This window comes from Branchiostoma lanceolatum, chromosome 2 (assembly GCF_035083965.1).
Source record: "Branchiostoma lanceolatum isolate klBraLanc5 chromosome 2, klBraLanc5.hap2, whole genome shotgun sequence".
In the NCBI taxonomy this organism is placed as follows: domain Eukaryota; kingdom Metazoa; phylum Chordata; class Leptocardii; order Amphioxiformes; family Branchiostomatidae; genus Branchiostoma; species Branchiostoma lanceolatum.
This window is the reverse complement of record NC_089723.1, coordinates 31383936-31402247: the sequence shown is the minus strand read 5'-3', so window position 1 is coordinate 31402247 and position 18312 is coordinate 31383936. Positions and strand designations below refer to the sequence as shown.

General features: G+C 45.5%; 2 protein-coding genes and 1 long non-coding RNA gene across 5 annotated transcripts; all 3 read right to left on the bottom strand.

Moving 5' to 3' along the window:
• Positions 1-288: 288 nt before the first annotated feature.
• On the bottom strand, positions 289-1686 carry LOC136426758 (uncharacterized). The gene is made up of 3 exons (XR_010754347.1): positions 1022-1686; positions 630-809; positions 289-406 (listed from the first exon to the last, which is right to left on the bottom strand). It is a non-coding gene; the product is annotated as an uncharacterized lncRNA (long non-coding RNA).
• A 453-nt stretch (positions 1687-2139) lies between these two features.
• On the bottom strand, positions 2140-17810 carry LOC136428604 (tubulointerstitial nephritis antigen-like). Of its 3 annotated transcripts, none has more exons than XM_066418246.1 (13): positions 17583-17810; positions 15359-15811; positions 11904-11970; positions 10184-10288; positions 8943-9057; positions 8385-8502; positions 7511-7661; positions 4536-4698; positions 4315-4360; positions 3948-4071; positions 3502-3550; positions 3320-3359; positions 2140-2862 (listed from the first exon to the last, which is right to left on the bottom strand). In XM_066418246.1, the coding sequence occupies exons 2-13, from the start codon at positions 15669-15671 to the stop codon at positions 2732-2734; spliced, it is 1422 nt and encodes a 473-aa protein (XP_066274343.1). In that variant the 5' UTR covers positions 15672-15811; positions 17583-17810; the 3' UTR covers positions 2140-2731. The 3 variants fall into 3 exon arrangements, with proteins under 3 accessions (XP_066274343.1, XP_066274345.1, XP_066274344.1); XM_066418248.1 differs by having other exon boundaries at positions 15359-15803; XM_066418247.1 differs by lacking the exon at positions 17583-17810 and having other exon boundaries at positions 15359-16159.
• LOC136428605 (uncharacterized) lies at positions 4713-6938 on the bottom strand. Its single transcript, XM_066418249.1, has 2 exons — positions 6706-6938; positions 4713-6410 (listed from the first exon to the last, which is right to left on the bottom strand). Exons 1-2 carry the CDS (start codon positions 6868-6870, stop codon positions 5454-5456), a joined length of 1122 nt encoding a protein of 373 aa, XP_066274346.1. The 5' UTR covers positions 6871-6938; the 3' UTR covers positions 4713-5453.
• Positions 17811-18312: the final 502 nt, after the last annotated feature.

The window sequence follows — 18312 nt, the reverse complement described above, 5'->3', positions numbered from 1 at the left end:
AGGCGAATCCGTCCTGTCACTTCCCAGACCCTCAGGAGCACTGGTCTGGTCGTACGGTACGCTTGAGTTCTGTGGCCGGTAGTCATCATAGCCGTCATTGATGGGCGCATAGGTCAAATAACCTACACAAAACAGACCATAATCATCATCACCTACTGAGCTCTGCATCTGCAGCCGTCGAAACGTCCTGCAGTTGCAATCCGTCATCAATGTGCTACACTGCGCCTTGCATCTTAGACAATACAAATATAATACAGGGCAAAAGTACAGCAATGCATGTCAAATTTACCTTCATCAACGTGCAATGTGCTTTCCAGAGCGCCTGGAGCATGCTTCTCCTCGTGTCGAACCCCGAACAAAGTCATGAGAGGGGGGTTGGGGCTTGTCTGGCGCTTCGTGTCACAGTCTACAGAAAATAAATATGAAGATGATAACGTTACAAACATGATATTTAACATAAGTACACAAAGTGAGTTATAAATGCGAACACAGGGACACGACCAACCACAATACCTTCTTCAGGAATGGCCCCCCTTCTCGGTGGTTAAAACACGATATACAAACCTAAGACAGCAATACAATTTTTGTGAGACTACGTCTCATTAGAGCTAAGCACTTGTCCAAGTTACCTTTACCGTCAACTTTATCCTTGGGAACTAGACCAGGAATCTCAGCATTATCCACCGGCTCCGTCCCGACAGCAGCATCGTAGCTTCGGGTATCGTCGTGTCGCATCTTCCGGTTTTCATCCATTGGAGGAGTGTCATCATTGTTAGGGGCTTCGTCGCGGCTTTTCGTCATCACAATGACTACAGAAAAATACAATGACATTGATACAAACATGATATACAATATCAGGAAACAAACAAACCAAACAATCGAATCTTCGTCTAACAGGGAAACAGGGTCACCCAGTTGGTTTGTGAGAACTTCGTCGTTGGCATGGTCAGGTAAGTTCTCCTTCAGATAGGCACATTTTGAGTGTCGTCGTCAGTGTCGTCGAGAAAAGAGTGCTTCTTACCTCGGTCGCTCTCCCACTGCGAGTATTGCGAAAACTCAAACTCCTCTGGATCGTATCTGTCCCCAATACTATCCTGCCAGCGGACGCCAGCGCTAGGAGTCCTGGGAGTGGCCTGTTCGGCGGTGGTGGTGGAGCCAGACGCAATGACGATTGCCTGATGTAGAGAAATCGGTTTTCAAGACGAAAAATCAAAACGCTATATCCGTAACTTCATTGTACTTCAGGGGATGAAGACGGAAAGGTTTATGAAAAAAGACGTGTGTCTAAATGGAAGGCAGGGCTTTCCACTTGAACCATTCATGATTGCCCGAGGAAGTTCAAAAACGGTCACTGAAATGTCGGTTGAATAAAACACTTGGTTATGTACAAAGAGTCTTTACATTCACTTTCCACATGCTCGTTTTCAAGAAAGAAAATATTGGTACTACTAGCCACAGAACGTGACAATAGACTATCAAACAGACTATCACAAAATTAAGTATCGTAAAAACTCACTCCTGCAGTGGCAACAAGCACGACAGTAGCCATGGCCGCCCATAGGTACAGCCTTGAGGACCTATCGGACAGACCCTCTTGATTCGGCGGGAAGGACGCTGCCACGGCCATCTTGGGACGACGGCGGGCTCGTGCCTTCACTTGAGCACGTCTCTTTCTCGACATTTCGTTTCTTTTTACTCAAAATGAATGTGAGTAAGTACACAACCAAGCGTAACACGTTTACGGCGAGGTCGACGTAAACAGCAGTCGGGTTGCTAGTGTAGAACACCGGATTGTGACGTCAGCTCTGGAACACTTCTATTCTGATGGTAACGTTACTTTAGAACGATGGATTCAGGATTGTGAGTTGTACCTCGGAAGGAAACGCTGACTTGACAATATGTTAATTTCATGTGAGTTTTGAAGCGAAGACCTACCCGTTTAAAGCTGAAGTAAGGTAAAATTGACCTAGATAATCATCATCATCATCATCATCCACTGGTTTTACTAAGTGTCGCGTCGTCTTCCTCCCCCTAATTGATTTAAACAATTTAATCTCATAGTAAGCACATTGTTTCAGAGAACTACACGAAACATGGGATAAGGGAGCAACACAACAACATGCACACACACGAAAAAGATGACCAGAATGAATACACATTTATTTCAGACGTATTAACTTATATTTCAACCAGGTCTGAGAGTTCTCAATACCTAACGACAGTGTGTTGAACCAGCAGTGATATAGCCAGGGGAAGAAAGATCCGATATCTAAATGTACTTTTCTGTTACCACTACGATACACTTGTCACACATAGAGGATGAAGCCCGATGATATAATACTTCTTCGGAAAAATACTGTATATCTAGCGGCCCATAAGACAATGTAGACCGCGCGTGGCATATTTATTCATATATAAACTTGAAACACTACACTGGCGAAATGGAAGGTGTCATAAGATATAGTACACATCATATCCAACAAATAGTACATTCATAATTGATTTCATACATAACCGGAGTGCCCAAGCTGACTGGGAACAAAATAATACACTTAAACTATACCATGGCACAAAATTGGAGGATGGCAAGAAATGTTAGGTGTTTTTCACAACTGTCACTGATATCTGCAGAGATGGTATTACAACACAGGACATCATTCCCTACCAGATGTCCACAGCTACCACACTCAACTATCTGAGGTTTACAGTTCAACATGTACATATATCAGCATCATTTTAAACTCCTCCTCCTCCTCCTCTGGACCCTGTTGTTCAGCACCATCGGGTTGACTTTTCCCCAGACGCCGAGCACAAAGGACTCGATTTGGCACTCGTTCTCGCCACGAACAATCCGGAAGTAACCTATGGGAGAAATAGCGCAAATAGTTTTTGTATGAATAAAGAACGTTATATCCTTAGATCCTTGAAGTAGATATATTCATAGATCGCTTGGCGACATAAAGAAAACGAGACAAAATAGAAAACCCGATGAAAACGCCCCAAAACCAGCCGGAGCCGAACCTCTGCTTGGAGAGTAGAATAGATCGCTTTTGCATTGTTTTAGAGACGAGCACTTTAAACATAATGCATGGCATTTCAATGTTAGAATCATCTCTATCTAGAAAACAGACTTAACAGAACATTATAGAGCAGAGTACGGCAAAGTAAAAATCAGTTTACATCCCAGTCACTTGTCCTGCTGGCTATCGTCAGGATTAGGATTATGATTTGGGTCCATTGGGTTCTGTTTCTCTGAGTACATCTAAAGACTGTGTTTCTAAAACACTTTCCATTCAGTGATAACGCCATGTGTACTTACCATCCTCTCCCCACTGTTTGCCCCAGGAATTAGCCACCGTCTGGGAAAAGACATTGAAAGAAACAGGTCAAATGGCTTGCTTAACTGTCGAAAAAACTGGACCAATTCACGTAACTCGTACATATTCGTTTCAATTCAAATTAATATGTCATGTGTGAATAAGTATACTAACATATACTTACCCAGTACTTTATTGGTGCTTGATACGGATTCGACATCTCCACACCCCATCTTCGAAGAATAAAGAAGAACATAACACTGTTAGTGATCTCATATATAAACAAACATAAAAAGCACTTGTTTTGCAATTGTAAAACAGCAATTTGCCCTTCAGACTATTAGGCACTTAGTTTCTGTTTACGGTATATTCTAAAAGCCCGTCGCTACTATCTACACTTGAAATAAGTCATAAAGGGAAACATCCAGCTAACAAGCTAGAGGGTGGGATTTGATAATGATGTTTTGCTTGGATCTAAGTGATGTAACGTAATGTGACGCGTCGTGGCCATGTATGCCCATGCAATGTACGAGTTCAAATGAAATTTGAATTTTTGGTGACATTTGCATGATCAATATTTCTTCACATAATCTTGGTCCCATCCTAGTGAAACATAAGTACAGTACTTACCCGATGATCCTGACGGAGTGCCATCCCCTGCGGCGGTACTCGGGCGGCTCCCCCTGCGCCAGCTCCGTGTGTCTGTACACCCCCGATCTGTACGAGAACAGGTCAGGCTTCACCTCCATCGTGGCTGCAGACAAACAAAACAGTTTGAAGAAATATCTTACTCTCCAAGCAGAGGAATGGGTCCGGATTGGCAACATAAAGAAAATGGGGCAAAATAGAAAGACCGACAAAAACGCCTAAAAACACGTCAAAAAACAGCCGAACCCATTCTTCTGCTTGGCGAGTAGACATCTCTATCATTATGACTTAAGCAACATGTGATCTTTATCAACTTAAAAGACACGATTGATAAGAAGAAAATCAGTACCTTGGACAGGACCATTTGTCATTATTTCTTTCATGATATCTTCTTCCTGGAAATAGACAGCATAAATATGGTTATGGGATATCTGTATAAAATACGTGTACATACAGTACAAAGTAACATCAGTGAAGGAAGATATTCTTCTACTTGCTATGAATTACATTCTGTCAACCGTGTAGTCTGTCATGCGTCTTACCAAGTAACTAAGAAGAAAGGTGCCTTACCCTGCTTGAGATTTTGTACGCTGGTGAGGACTGGTACTTCTTGGTTGTTTCCCCGTTGTTGCTGGGGCAGGGGTAGGGTCTGCCGTTTGACCTGGGCACGGCGCACCGGTCGGCTTGGGGGGAGTTCCCGCTGGTGTACGGGTAACAGGCGTCAGTGGTCACCCTGAAACGTCAAGCATGGATTGGCATCAAAGACTTTACTTGATTGGAATTAAAGCGGACTTCAAACGAATACGAACACATATGAAAACATGAAAAAACGACCAGTTTCACACTTTGCCAAGCACAAGCAAAAGCTGAACGTTATACACCCATATACATACACGTGTCCAATGTGCTAACACCATCGACATACAAGCACCCAGACCTGTCCCTGGTTCTGAACAACATTCACACACTTGCAAACAGACCTGTCCCTGATGCTGAACAACATTCACACACTTGCAAACAGACCTGTCTCTGATGCTGAACAACATTCACACACTTGCAAACAGACCTGTCTCTGATGCTGAACGCTAAATGCATACAGGCACACACACGCTCTTGCAGCTGAACACCATTCACACACAGGTGGAAACGCCCTTGGTGCTGAACACGATCCACACACACGCTAAAACAGACATTCTTGCCACGCAGTAGCATCCGGTATTGTCCTAACACGATGTGTTTCCAACATACCGTAACTTGTGATGATGAAATACATAACATGTATAACTATTCACTTCTAGTAAACCTTTATACACAAGTGTAACGATGTAACTTTTAGAACAAATGACACTGCATCTTCCCTAGTAACCTGAAAACTCTGTAACACTATACAGTACAGCTGAAGTAATTCACACTGAGACGGTGTTGCAACATTCGCACAAAACTGTGTTTAATCACCAGGAGATAACAAATCATTACCGCGTTTTGCTATCAAAAGTATAGCTTTATCAGACACACATCGAACACAGTAACATAATACGGCTTCTCATCACGTGATCTGCCCAATAACATTGTGATCAACGAGCTCACTACCAGCACTCCGACCACGACCAGCGCCAATCTCGTGACGCCCTTGATACGCCTTAACACAAGGTGCTTTCTCTCGCGACATGTCATATTGTTTGTCATGATGAAGCTCAGAACCTTGTCGAACGCAGTCTTCTCCGTGTTCTCGATCTCGCTCTTCGGTTTCACATCTGGAAATGAACCCGGCTTTGGCGCCAACTGGGACATGTTGTCCACCGGATCATCTGGGGCTGTGGGTGATTCCGAGTTGGGAAATGTTTTCGCGGCCCATGGCCTTTGTCGCACACCGGCATGGTTATCGGCCTCAAAATCCGATCGCAACTTTGGCTCATCCTCACGGTGGAGAAGCTTGTTCATGTACTTGTAAATGCGAAGTCGCATCATGACAATATAGGAATGCTTCTCTTGAGCCGTCATGACGTCCCAGGGCTTGAATCTGTGACGACGTCGCACGTGGTCTGTCGGAGAGGCCACGGGATCATCGTCGGGCAGGTGAACCTCAGTTTGCTTTCGGGTGCGCCGCAGTACCGGGACGTTCTTGTCACGCACGTGACTTTCTCCACTCATAGAGCTCCAGTCATCAAAATCTCGTCCGCCGTCCGTCTGGTCGGGTCGCACGTGGTCTGTCGGAGGAGACACGAGACTTTCCGTCGGGGGACAATCAGTCGAGGTCATGTCGTCGGGAACTCGGGTGTCGTCTTCAGCGAACACGTGGACCTTTTCACTCAGCTTGTGCTTTGAGGTCACCTCGGGATCAGTGGGATAGGTTTCCGCTCCGCTATATCCCCAGCTTCGGTAAGGGGGGAGGTTGGTTTCATCTGCAGTGGTGTTTAACTGCACTATGATCTTCACAACGACCACCTGAAAAAAAGGATTCTTACATAGTAACACAATATGGACAAACAGGCTGCAGGCATGGATTTCATATGAATCCATAGTATGGACAATCCTTGACTAGGGAAAATTTTCATTTTGTTCAGCGAATTAAACCTCCTCAAATCAGCTGAAACGATCATTACGATTTTTGATGCGTGGAACTGACATCCAGCGTAAACTAATCGATATGCTGTGATCGATAATAACAAATCTGATGACCCATTACCACACTGTTAAAAGATGGTATACTATGTATAACGTGATGATGTAGAGAACTCACCGTCGTCACAGCTACAGCCAACAACGCTGTGATCAACGCCGCTTTGAACAACCGCCGTCGTTCATCCTGCGGCTCATCGGACACGTCAGAGGCCGGAAACCTGGGACACGGGACGCCACGAGCTCGGGACCGCCTATGCCTACGTCGGCCACGACGTCTCGCCATTTTTTGTCGAAAAAAACCTCTCAACTATTGACTTGGAAAAGGAGAGGCTGAAGTCTTCCGGTGTCACCTTCAGTTAAGTAGTCAGTCGAGATTGTAAACAAACCACATCGAACACCGTTGCTAGTCTAGAACAAGGGGAGTTTGCAGTTCCAGAACAACGTTTCGAACAATGGGTCGTTGTCTGATAAAATGACTACCCTACATGCCCTACACAGGCGCTGGAACATTTAGTGTGGATGCCTGTCGATGCAGAATTCCACTTCGATGTTGAACACCATCCATACATAGGCAAATAGCCCTATTCCTGGTGCTTAACACCATGAACGTACAGGCAAATTGAACTGTTCTTGGTAATGAACACCACACACACAGGCAAACACACCTATCCTGGGTACTGAACGCCATTCGCATACAGCTAGGCTGACCTGTCCTTGGTGCTGAACACCATCCACACGTACGCATACACACGCGCGCACACACAAACAGGCCTGTCCTTGGTGCTGAACACCATCCATACACAGGTAAACAAGCCTGTCCTTGGTGCTGAATACCATCTACGCATACATGTAAACACACCTGTCCTTGGTACTGCACACCATCGGCACCGACCCCTCTGTAATTATAGAAAAGGAGGACCTACCCCTTTTTCCTGAGGAACCACCAGGCCCTGTCCAGCCTGCCTCCCTGGCAGCCCCGCTGTCTGTTGGTGTTGCAGGACAGCAGGTTCTGTGGGGACAGGGTCACGGCCATGGTGCCGCGGGACTGGATGGCCAGGCGGTCAGCCAGCACGGCTGGGATGGAAATGTGGTCTTAGTCAATAAACTAATCGAAATGATACCGTGGGTACGCTAAATGAGATCTAGTACAATTGATCTAGCACATAGATATATGAATCGAGGTCACCACTCGAGCCAAAGGGGCAACCTGAAGGACAACAAGAAGTGATTTGTACCGTTGATGAAGGTTAGACATCCAGGCAGTAAGATATGCCAAAAATAGTTACTCAAGCAACTGGATAAAATTTTGAAACAGTCAGACGTTTCATACAACCTTGTCTTGAATTAATCTTCTTTTGGAGACTATGTCAAAACATCCTAAATTGTCTTAATCTCATTGACATATCTATTCAGAGTTTCGGAATAAACCTGATTTTCCAGTCCTATCCTTGACTGACGAAAGACAGTCTGAAACGTCAAACTGTTTCAAAATTTTATCAGTTGCTATTTTTGGCGTGATGTGTACCAGCTGAACAACAAGGTTTAAATTTGCTAGAGTCGACGTCTTCCTTGTAAAGACGACATGGAACTGGAAAACGACAGTGTTTTACGGTGAAGATAGTTTATTGACGATTGTCACAAATGGAATCTTAGCAATAAGCCGTTGATTGTATGGGACCATGATATTTAGACAAAGAAAGTGGTGTTTAACAGCTGCCATGCCAAAACTCAGACCGTATTGATTGATTTTGAAACGACGTGTGTAGTACAGTTGACAAACAGGGTCGCGACGTTTACCTGTGGTGGAAAACGCCCATGATGCCCCGCAGTTGCCCTGGTCCCGCACGTCCTGGATGAGACCGGGCCACCGCTGCCGGGCGTCGAACAACTCCGGGAGGCTCTCTCTGATACTGACCTGGGGGAATACAGGAGAAACACACAGAACATGATATGAGCCCGCGTGGGAATACAACCAACAGTACAGACGTCGCAACACCGCATAGAGAGAAATTGGCTAGAATTACAGGTTTCCTGCCTGTCAAGATTGGAAATGTAGGAAATGGTACTTTCCAAGCAGAGGTTCGGCTCTGGTTGGTTTTTATGACGTATTTCTAGGCGTTTTTGTCAAACTTGGCGACATAAAGAAAATGGGACAAAATAGAAAGCCCGACAAAAACGCCTAAAACACGTCAAAAATCAACCAGATCGGAGCCTCTGCTTGGAGAGTAGGGAACGGTACTTGATCGCCCTTCCCCGATTTATCGACTTGTGGCTGAATACTTCGTACTTCTCATCATCATTAGTCCATAGAAGAAACGCTACATGGAGAACGCTGTACACCGTCACATTTCCTACCTGGATCCCCCTCATGGCGTGGACGCTCTCCGGTACGGGGTCCGTCCCCAGTTTGTACTGCAGGCCTTGATCAAGAGTCAGGCCGTACAGGAACGGATAGGCCTCCGCCTGCCACCTGTGGACGGTAAATATCACGTTAACAAGTTACAGCATGAAGAGTATGGTCTCAATCAAGAGGTGCGGCGTACTCTTAGCAGTGCTCTGGTCGGCAGTCATCTTGGAACCCCAGTGGTAGTAATGCGCACTACCTTTCTCTTCAGGGTTCTGTACTTTAAAAGCGTAGATTGTTGAAAGGCTAAGTCAGATAATCTCGAAGCAGATCTATCGGTGCCGGTGGCAAAGACCGTATCCAACTGGCAAAAGGAGTTTTAATCTCACCAAGGTTCTGTACTTTAAAAAGATTATTGAAAGTAGATTGTTGAAAGGCCAAGTCAGAAGCTTGGATTTGATCTCTGGGGTGATGATAATCCAGTACACTATGACTAGGAGCCCTGTCTCGGGTAATGACAACAGGGGCGGGTATCCATGTCACGTGTCTAAACTCCCGGTGCACCTGCAGGACTGGCGTGTCTCAATCACACCCTACATGCTGACTGTGGGATCTCCTGAACTCTTTCTGATCTAATCGTTTACAAATGCAGACTTGGTGTCCATTGCACAAGGTTTTCATCGTGTTGCATGAGTTTAAGGATGATCGATTGCTGTCAATTGTGTCTGTCCCGATCTATTAACCTGGTATCTATTAACCTGGTATCTATCCTATTCTAGCGCCAGAAAGCAAGCAGCGGAGTGAACGGGAGCTAGATTAGGATGGATACCAGGTTACAGATCTGTAGAAGGAAGGTAGCCTTTACCAGACTCCATAGGTCGCTGGAAAAATTGTAGAAATTGGGCAAATAGACAGATAACACGCCAGGGAAGCTTGCCGGTCGTTGAATACAGTTTGCGACCTATACGGTATACTTCCAGCGACCTATGGAGTCTGGTAGAGACTAGAACAGGGCTGTCTCCAGCTTTAAATTTTCCCCGTCCCTCTCATTGTTTGAGACCCAATGTTTTAATTTCTGTTGTTAGGTCTGTCATGTTAAGTCTCCAAATATGCATTTTCATCAATTTCATGTCATAAAGTTCCCATTTTGGAGACGGACAGGGTGACATTTTTATCCATCTCAACAAGCAAACTTCCGTCCTGGGACGGAAAGACGGAAAGACGGGTCTTACTAGAAGGAAAGCGTACTTACCCGTAGTCTCCTTGGTTGATGGCCTCCAGCATGGTTGGCCTGAGCAGACAGGGGTTCTCCTGACAGCGGAACTCGTACGATCCCGCCTGGGTGGGCTGGCACACGCTGTGGGGGACATGCGGGGAGCGGATCAGCGAGGAGAGGGGCTCGGGACTGAGCCGCTTTCCGCCCGTATGACAGATATGCTACAGATCTACGGCGTTTTCCGCCACATTTTTTCGGTCTCGTATGAGACGACTAGTATTGTTCGGGACGTATAAGCCCCCTATGGTGGATCTAACAGTGGTTTTAATACATGCTTGTGACAAGGGGACAAAGGACACACGACAGGACACACGACACAGCAAAAAAAACTGGTCCAGCGAGACGATATCGACTTTGCCTTAAAAAGACGCACACTAGCGGCACAGTGTACATGTACAGGAAAGAAACCAAATCCAGTTGGTGAGTTACGTCAAACAGATAATCTGTGTTGTGTGAATAAAAAAAAATTAAAACATCTAGCTTCGCCTATTTCTTTCCCCATACCACAGTATCGAACAATCGTCAGATTATACGATTTCTTAACTCGATTTACGCTATTTTGAATGGACCTTTGTATTCCCGCTAAAGTCGTGCTAACGACGTAGTCTCTACCAGACTAACCGCGTCGGAAATAGAGAGAACATTTGCCGGGGGACTTTGGCCATGGAGGATAACATTCCCATCCGCGACCCTCTCTCCGTAGCCGACTCCCTTCATACAATTGACTCTATTTGGCCAATTTCTACTATTTTCCCAGCGACCCGCGGAGACTGGTAGAGGCTACTAACGACGCTCCATTTGACACATGTCCAGTTGCACTGCACAAAATGTATTTCATTGACCTTGTAGGGCCAAGTACTTGGCTTCGTACCAAATGTCTATCCAGGAACAAGGCACACATTTGAAACATTCTGCGCGACACCACCGCCATGTCAGAGCGCGCCGGGTCTCCTCTTTGAAACCACAGAGTTCCCTTGTGCGCGCCCTTTTGTCTGACGTCTGTCCGTGTCAGTTCCTACAGGAAATATTCTTCAGTTTACAGACAAATTCAACATACATGAGACGAACAAACCCAGCAGCCCAGGTTTGTTGACCATCCCCAGCTGTCCGACACTACCCAAGCCCGCCGACGCCAGGGTAGGGCATGCCTGCACCTCGAGTCCGTGTGTGCGCTCACCGCGAGAGTTTTCCTAGTCTTTACATTCCTCATACATTCCGAACCCTCTAACGAACCAAAGTCGGTAGCACACTAACACGTCAATCTCAATGCACAATATTTCCTTTCCGGTTCCAGAGTCTTGGGATGACTGATGGTGGTGAGGATTCCTGATTTGACCTCTTAAATGTATGGAATGCCAGAATAGACATTGCTACATCCAACAACGTACACATATCACCCTAAGCGACACCGCCAGATCTTTTGGAAACCACCATTTATTTTAATTTGGACAAATATCAGAATTCTAGACGAACCAAACTAGTAGTACCAACAGTTTTCTTCATGCAGATATTTTCAACTGGAGGAGACGAGAACACCATAATGTTTCAGGACATTTTGACTAATGCAATTTTGAATTTATCACTTGAAATAACTTTAAACATTAGCTGATTTTCCCCCCATTCAAGCGACACAATGTCCTCAACACTCAGCCACAACCACACCCGAATAGACTAACTATAGAACACCTAACCTTACCATTGGTTGCAGTTAATCCTGACAGTCGCCCCGCCTGGATGATAAGTCCCTTCGTGGAAGCAGCCAACTGAAATGATAAAAAAATGCAATGACTTAAATGATATATATCATAAGATAACATTCAGTCAAGGAGGTTAACCTCCTTGCTTCAGCCGAGCGCATTCCGCCCTGTGATCTCAAATGCTGGCAGGAATTCTGTTCTCGCTTTTAATTATGAGCAGTCAAGCCTTGAACTTGTTTGCCAACAGTGTTATCTTGATGTGGATGAAAGGATGTTTTATCTGAGGTGTCATCAGTTCAGGGGACATCAACACCACCCGTGCTGTAGATGGGAACTCCCGGCGGCATAAGTTCCCGAGCACCTGTAACGTGAACTTGTATATATCTTCCCGCCCCCACTTGTCACAACAAACCTCGGGTTTGGAACAACTCCTGTACCCAGCTGTTGTTTTACCGTGACCTTGCCAACCGCAGAAGGTTATAACCTTGGCAATGTTAGCCCTTCGTTACAAAACACAAACTATGTCGTATAAACACACGATGTCCTCGTGGGTAACCTGCACTTAGCGCCTTGTAACGTTTCTGGCGGGTAAATGATAGCCTGGTTGTTTGGGTTGGCTTTATTCTCTCGCATAAAAACTTCAACCTTGTCACCCAGCCGTTACTTTTACGCTTACATAAATATCCAAGACATCGCTGGGATGCGTGTAATAAGGAAAAGCAAATAACCCGTGTTATTGTTATGTAAAGAAGTGTATATTGCTGCTAACTCTGCTTGAAGTCATGTGTTACAATGTTTCGTAACAAAGATGCGTAAAACGGCCGAGGTCCAATATGTGATCAGCATATTTACACGACAGTTTAACTGTCAGATAGAATATGGATTGACCCTTGGAGATGGTTGGTACGGAAACAAGAGCCACGCAAGATTCTGCGCTTCAACAATCAACAGTCAGCTATTGCTTGGAGTTCTGATAAAGTTATTTTCTGTTCTATGACTAGTCGTTCCCAGATTGATGACAAGAACACTAGATACAGAATCTACATTATTAAGCAATCTCAGATTGCGTAGTTCTATTGGCCACCTTGCTGTGACTTCTTCGCACAGATCCGTAGCAAACTGTGCCAGTGTTCTTCACTCGGGATAACAGAAAATTTCAACCACCAACTGTTCAAACAGATGATACGTGCTTTATCCCAAATTGCGTCGCTTTCCACAAAGCCGATTGTACATTAAGGCGAGCTCAATCAGATATGTCGATCAGCCATTGGTGATATACAGTAACAATGACTCATCGTACATTGTGGTGATATTGGGCTAATGCCTACTGGTATTCAACGAAACAATCCTATCTGATATATACAGAATGCGTACAAAGGGGCCTTCGTACTGTGTGGGTCTCCCTGTTATGTACGGACCTTCATCTTCAAACAGATGTAAGGAGGAGGAATTTGTCATTTTGGGAACTGTTTTCTGACCAGCTTATCCCCTTATGTAAGCTGATCCTCTTAGCATCTCGAGTGGGAAAGTTAAACTCCTCATAAGAGGACAATAATAAAGAAGTCTGGAAACCGTCGACATGTCACGATCATCTCTCCACACCTGCCTGAAGGTTGTATTACTGATGTGAAATTCATACACTGATGTTTAGCGAAATGCAAATAACAGCCCGGAGCGGGGATGGCGCAGTTTACTGACGGTAGTGCCTGAGGAAAATGAACACTGTGGGAGTAAATAATCGCCTGACAGTGTTCAAACAACGCCCATTCTTGTTGACAGCATCTGAACAACACCCCTAGCCACAAAACACTGTGTCCTGTGACAGATCGTAGCGTGCAAACGCTCATTACCGTATTCATTACTGGTATTTACACGGCTTTACACCTTCACTTACGGGTGAGAGAACACTGCTCGCGTTTGTCTTGCGAATTTCATCTGGCAACTCTACCTAGAGTCTACCCTGTCTCTAAGAAGCTTTAGAAGCACTTGTCTTTGGCCTTTTTAGATAGATTTCTTTCGTTTAGATTTCTTGCTGCATTTAAGAACATCGCGGTGTTTAGAGATAAGTTCAAAGTCAACAAACGAAAAAAAGGCAATACAATGAAGCCTAGTGTGCTTTGAGCGGCGTGTTTGGAACACAAGTTGTCCCAAAACATATCGTTTGAGTTGCTGTGTCATCGTATTTCGTACGCACACAAACTGGGCAGTGTGCTCTGGCCAATTGTGACATTTGAGCACTTTTCTTAGATACGACTGCCCAGTCTTTGGTGTTTTCGTATTTCATCTAACCAAACAAGGACATTATTATATTTAGAATAACCTTAAGCTGAGTACAGATGGTGGAACGTAGATTGATAGGTAGAGGAGTTGGCCATCTTGATCGATGAGATAAACCCTTTGTGGTTCGGTCTATGCTCACGTGCCATGCTATATTGGCTCCAGCACTGGCGCGCCAAGACAAAAGCTAGCAAAATAGATCTTCAAAGATTCAGACGTTTTTCTTTTGGACGTGTCCCCGGGGAGGTGGAATGTTTTCCCGCCAACCGAGAGTCCGGGACTGGTTGTCAAGGAGATCTTTTCAGTCGTCTGAACCTCTCATAGATCATCAGTCATCTTGTATCTTGTCTGTCAAGAGATGTTAACAATGCACTACGGTACCCTTGCGACATACTCCTAAGAACTAGTCGAATCTCTTGATTCTTTCACATTGCTTCTCACATGTTCTTCAAATATTGCTCCCTCCTACATCAAAAGAGTGACTTAAGTGCCCCAATCTCGGAATGCACACAGCGCACATCGTTTATAATCATTTTCAGCAAAACATGGGCGCTGTTTGATGTGGAGCGTTCCCCTCACCAAGGGAAGCTGTACTGTGTGTATATTAGATAAGCTGTTCAAACATGGGATGAAAATTGTCTGTTTTTGGTCCTGCGCTAAGTAGCTGTACCTTCAACTTATGAGGTCGCAGCCGACATCTTAGAACGCCTCACAAACAGTCGGGCGATTCTTGTGAGCAATCCGTGAGCAGAATTATTGTGGAAACGCCAATAGCAGATAGATGAAAGGAACTTGTCTCGAAACACCGTTAAGCCTGTTTCCGAGTAAATACAGCTTGTACATTTGCGTTTCCCGCCGACAATGTTTTCATATAGATAGTCTAGTCTGGAGGAAACTTACTGCTGATAAGAATGCTGACAAAAAATGTAGTCAGACGTCGGTTAAGTAAAGTAACATGGCCTCTGTACAGCCTTTACTCAACGCAAACATGGTTCGCGGCTCACCGATACAAGCCGCCCGAAGATTTATCACAGAGTGCACGATAAAGTAGGAGCTTTGCCGCGTAACAACGGGTTCTGCGGTAGACCCATTGTGCGGGGATACGGAGTAGATACACAACTTTGGAACAGACTATTTGTTAAGTAAACGGTTTGCCTTGGCCGCTACAATAGCTTACCTGTCTCGGGAGGCTGGGGCAGCGGAGTGGGCTCGTTGGGCGGGGGGAGGCCCAGGCACTCCGACCGGTAGTCCGGGCAACAGTCGGACGCAGACGTGCGGTTGCAAAACTCATCGCAGTAGCAGATCGTGTCGAAGTAGGGCAGGGAACACGAGTCCGATCTACCTCTACAGCAGTTCAGCAGCGAGCAGTAACGTTCCGTCACCGCCCTCGGGGGCTCCCGAAACACCAGGTTGGGCTGCTGTTGGCTTTCCACGTGCACAAAGGTGACCATGAAAGCGACGCAGAGTCCGAGGCAGGTCATAGTCCTCATTGTCCGTTATCGTTCCCGGGGTGATACCACTACTTGTGATGGTCCACAAACTTCACGGCGACACCTCGTCAGGAGAGAATCTGGCGTGTCCTCGGGTCAAACAGGATGTTTGCCTTCCCTGCAACCGGCGACCTGCGGAACTAAACAGATTACAGAACAAAAATCACAGTCGGCTGATTAACGCGCGAACCCGGACTGGCCTTAAGAAGTGGCTCTGCGGTCGGACCGATCTGGTTTACAGTGTTTGTTACGGACCGGTCACCGTGCCGCCCTGCTGACTGAGTACAGGGGAGACGGCAACTACCATCTGCTCAGTCTCCCCTGTAAACATTTATCCAAACTCAGTTGAGCGATGGGCCTCTGTACACATTGTCAGGCCCTGTCACGACCATTACAAATGCTTTGACGAAGAAAGCGAGGCTTCTGATAGGGCATGATTGTATATTTACGCAGCGACATTTATGACATAATAAAAGTGGAAAAGCCCCCTCTTTTCTTCGCGTTGGACCCTTCCCTTCTCGCCCGCTCACCGTTATTACGTGGTGTGAGAGACAGTCCGTCAGCAGGCCTGTACGGTATAGTTAGACCCTGGCCTGTTTGTGACACCGGTTATCTGATGTCTGGTGCATGCCAGAAGGCGTTCAACGCCCACAAACGTTAGCCTTCCCTCCGGCTACAAAAACACAGTAGCTACCCGTACGTACAGAACCATCGTTTACTGAAAACACAATTTTGGCAGAGTAGAAAAGATGCAGTACTCCCATGGTACCAATCAAACCATATTAGATTTAAAGATGCACGTGAAAACGATAGATGTATACTTTTGACAGAAGTTTTGACGTGAGTTTTGACATTGCCGGTACGTTGTAAAAAGAGCGTAAATACCATTCTCGTCAGGATAAGTAATTTTTCAGACTATGACCTGGGTGTGGATTTAGATAGAAAGGTTCCGGATCAGAACGTCTTTTGTAACTTTTGAAAAGAGAGTGCTAACCAAAAAAAAAGTCAATCATGTTTTAACATATGTTACTCCCAGTGATGTGTAGCTTACAATGTATTTTCTATGTTTTTGTTTTTATAAAAGCCTTGGATACTTCGATTGGAAAAAAATTGACTTCTAAACCGCAAATACATGTAGGGTCATGTAGCTTCCTTATATCATTGAGACAAGAAGGTGGATCGAGAACAGTAGTCACGGTAGCTGGATATAGGTCATATAGGTTTTAGACGGGACACTGATTCATTGAAGTTTGCTATGGAACCAATACAGGTCACAATACCTGACTATACTCCAACCTATTTCCTTCCAATCTACCATAATCAACCATAAGCACAAATATACGTATCCGTAATCTTCTGGAAGTTGTGAAAATGCATTAATCACTTCTAAAGGAAGTCCTCGAGCAAAACAAATAGCCATTCAGTACGTCGAGGGGCATGAAGGTAACACAACACCGAGCTGTGTTATCCACCGGTTCCTGCTTTTGTTCGCCCGTTATGTGTGGTCTCCACTTGAAAACGATTTTTTCACAAATCTCTTCAGTGACTCAGGCGAGGTCTTTCCGCCCACTTCTTGGCGACTCCCTTCTGAGCCGTTTTGTACAGTCTTCTCCTCAATTCGATTGACCGTTGACTTCCTTTTCTCTGCCTCAAAAAGCCAAGTAATCACCGTGAACATTTCCGCATGATAATTGGACATAATGGGCGAGCCTGTTGTGTTAAGGTCACTGACGAACGTTCGTTTTTCCTTCGGGTCACATAACGTTCCAGTAAGTGACAAATAGTGAAACACAGGGGCAGTGACTCAGAAACAATCAACGGTGACGGTGCTCCGGTGAAATCTATACAACACTCACAATTAATCCACTACGTCATACGAAAGGGGAGGGGGATGGGGGACGGAATCCTTACCGGTTGTCAGACCGGGTGCGCCTCGTCATAACCAGCCAACGGTCCTTATCTTGACGCTTGGTCGCTCCCCTGTCAGTACTTAACGCTTGATCCGGGCTCCAGCACCCTTGAACAAGAAGCAGTATCACGCCCCCTCCACTTCAAGGCCACAGCTGCACGTCGGGACGGGATCCAGGCTTTGTTGTGTCGCACAGTGAATCTCGGCGGACTGAAGTACAATGTGATGTTCAGGGTCAGGGGTCACTGCAAGGACGTGCCCCACATTCGAAGATGGCAACATTTAAAGTAGACTTGTGGCTCTCCATTGTAGTTTGATAGTGTACCGTTACTCGTTTATAGAGTAATGCACCTTTTGTTTTCCGTATAGGGAGTAGTGTAGTTTTTAGACGTTTTGTTCAATACATTTCCCTTGCCATACAGTCTACCCTTTGCAACTGTTACATAATAAAGTTGATTAGGTTTGTTCTAAATTGTAAAAGTGACAAAGTTCAAGCATGCACCACATCTCTCAAGCCTATTAAAGCAAACGTTGGATTCCTAACCTCTGAACGATCTTGCAGTTCTTACAGCTTTCGACAGGGGGCATTGCAGTGCTACTACCGGTAGTGACCTAGTACACCAAGTATGGATAGGGATACGAGTTTCCACCAGGCTTCTTTGGTTGCTGGAAAAACAGCAGAAATTGAGCCTTTGGTTGCAGATGTGTAACTCATTGACCAAGTAATTCCTC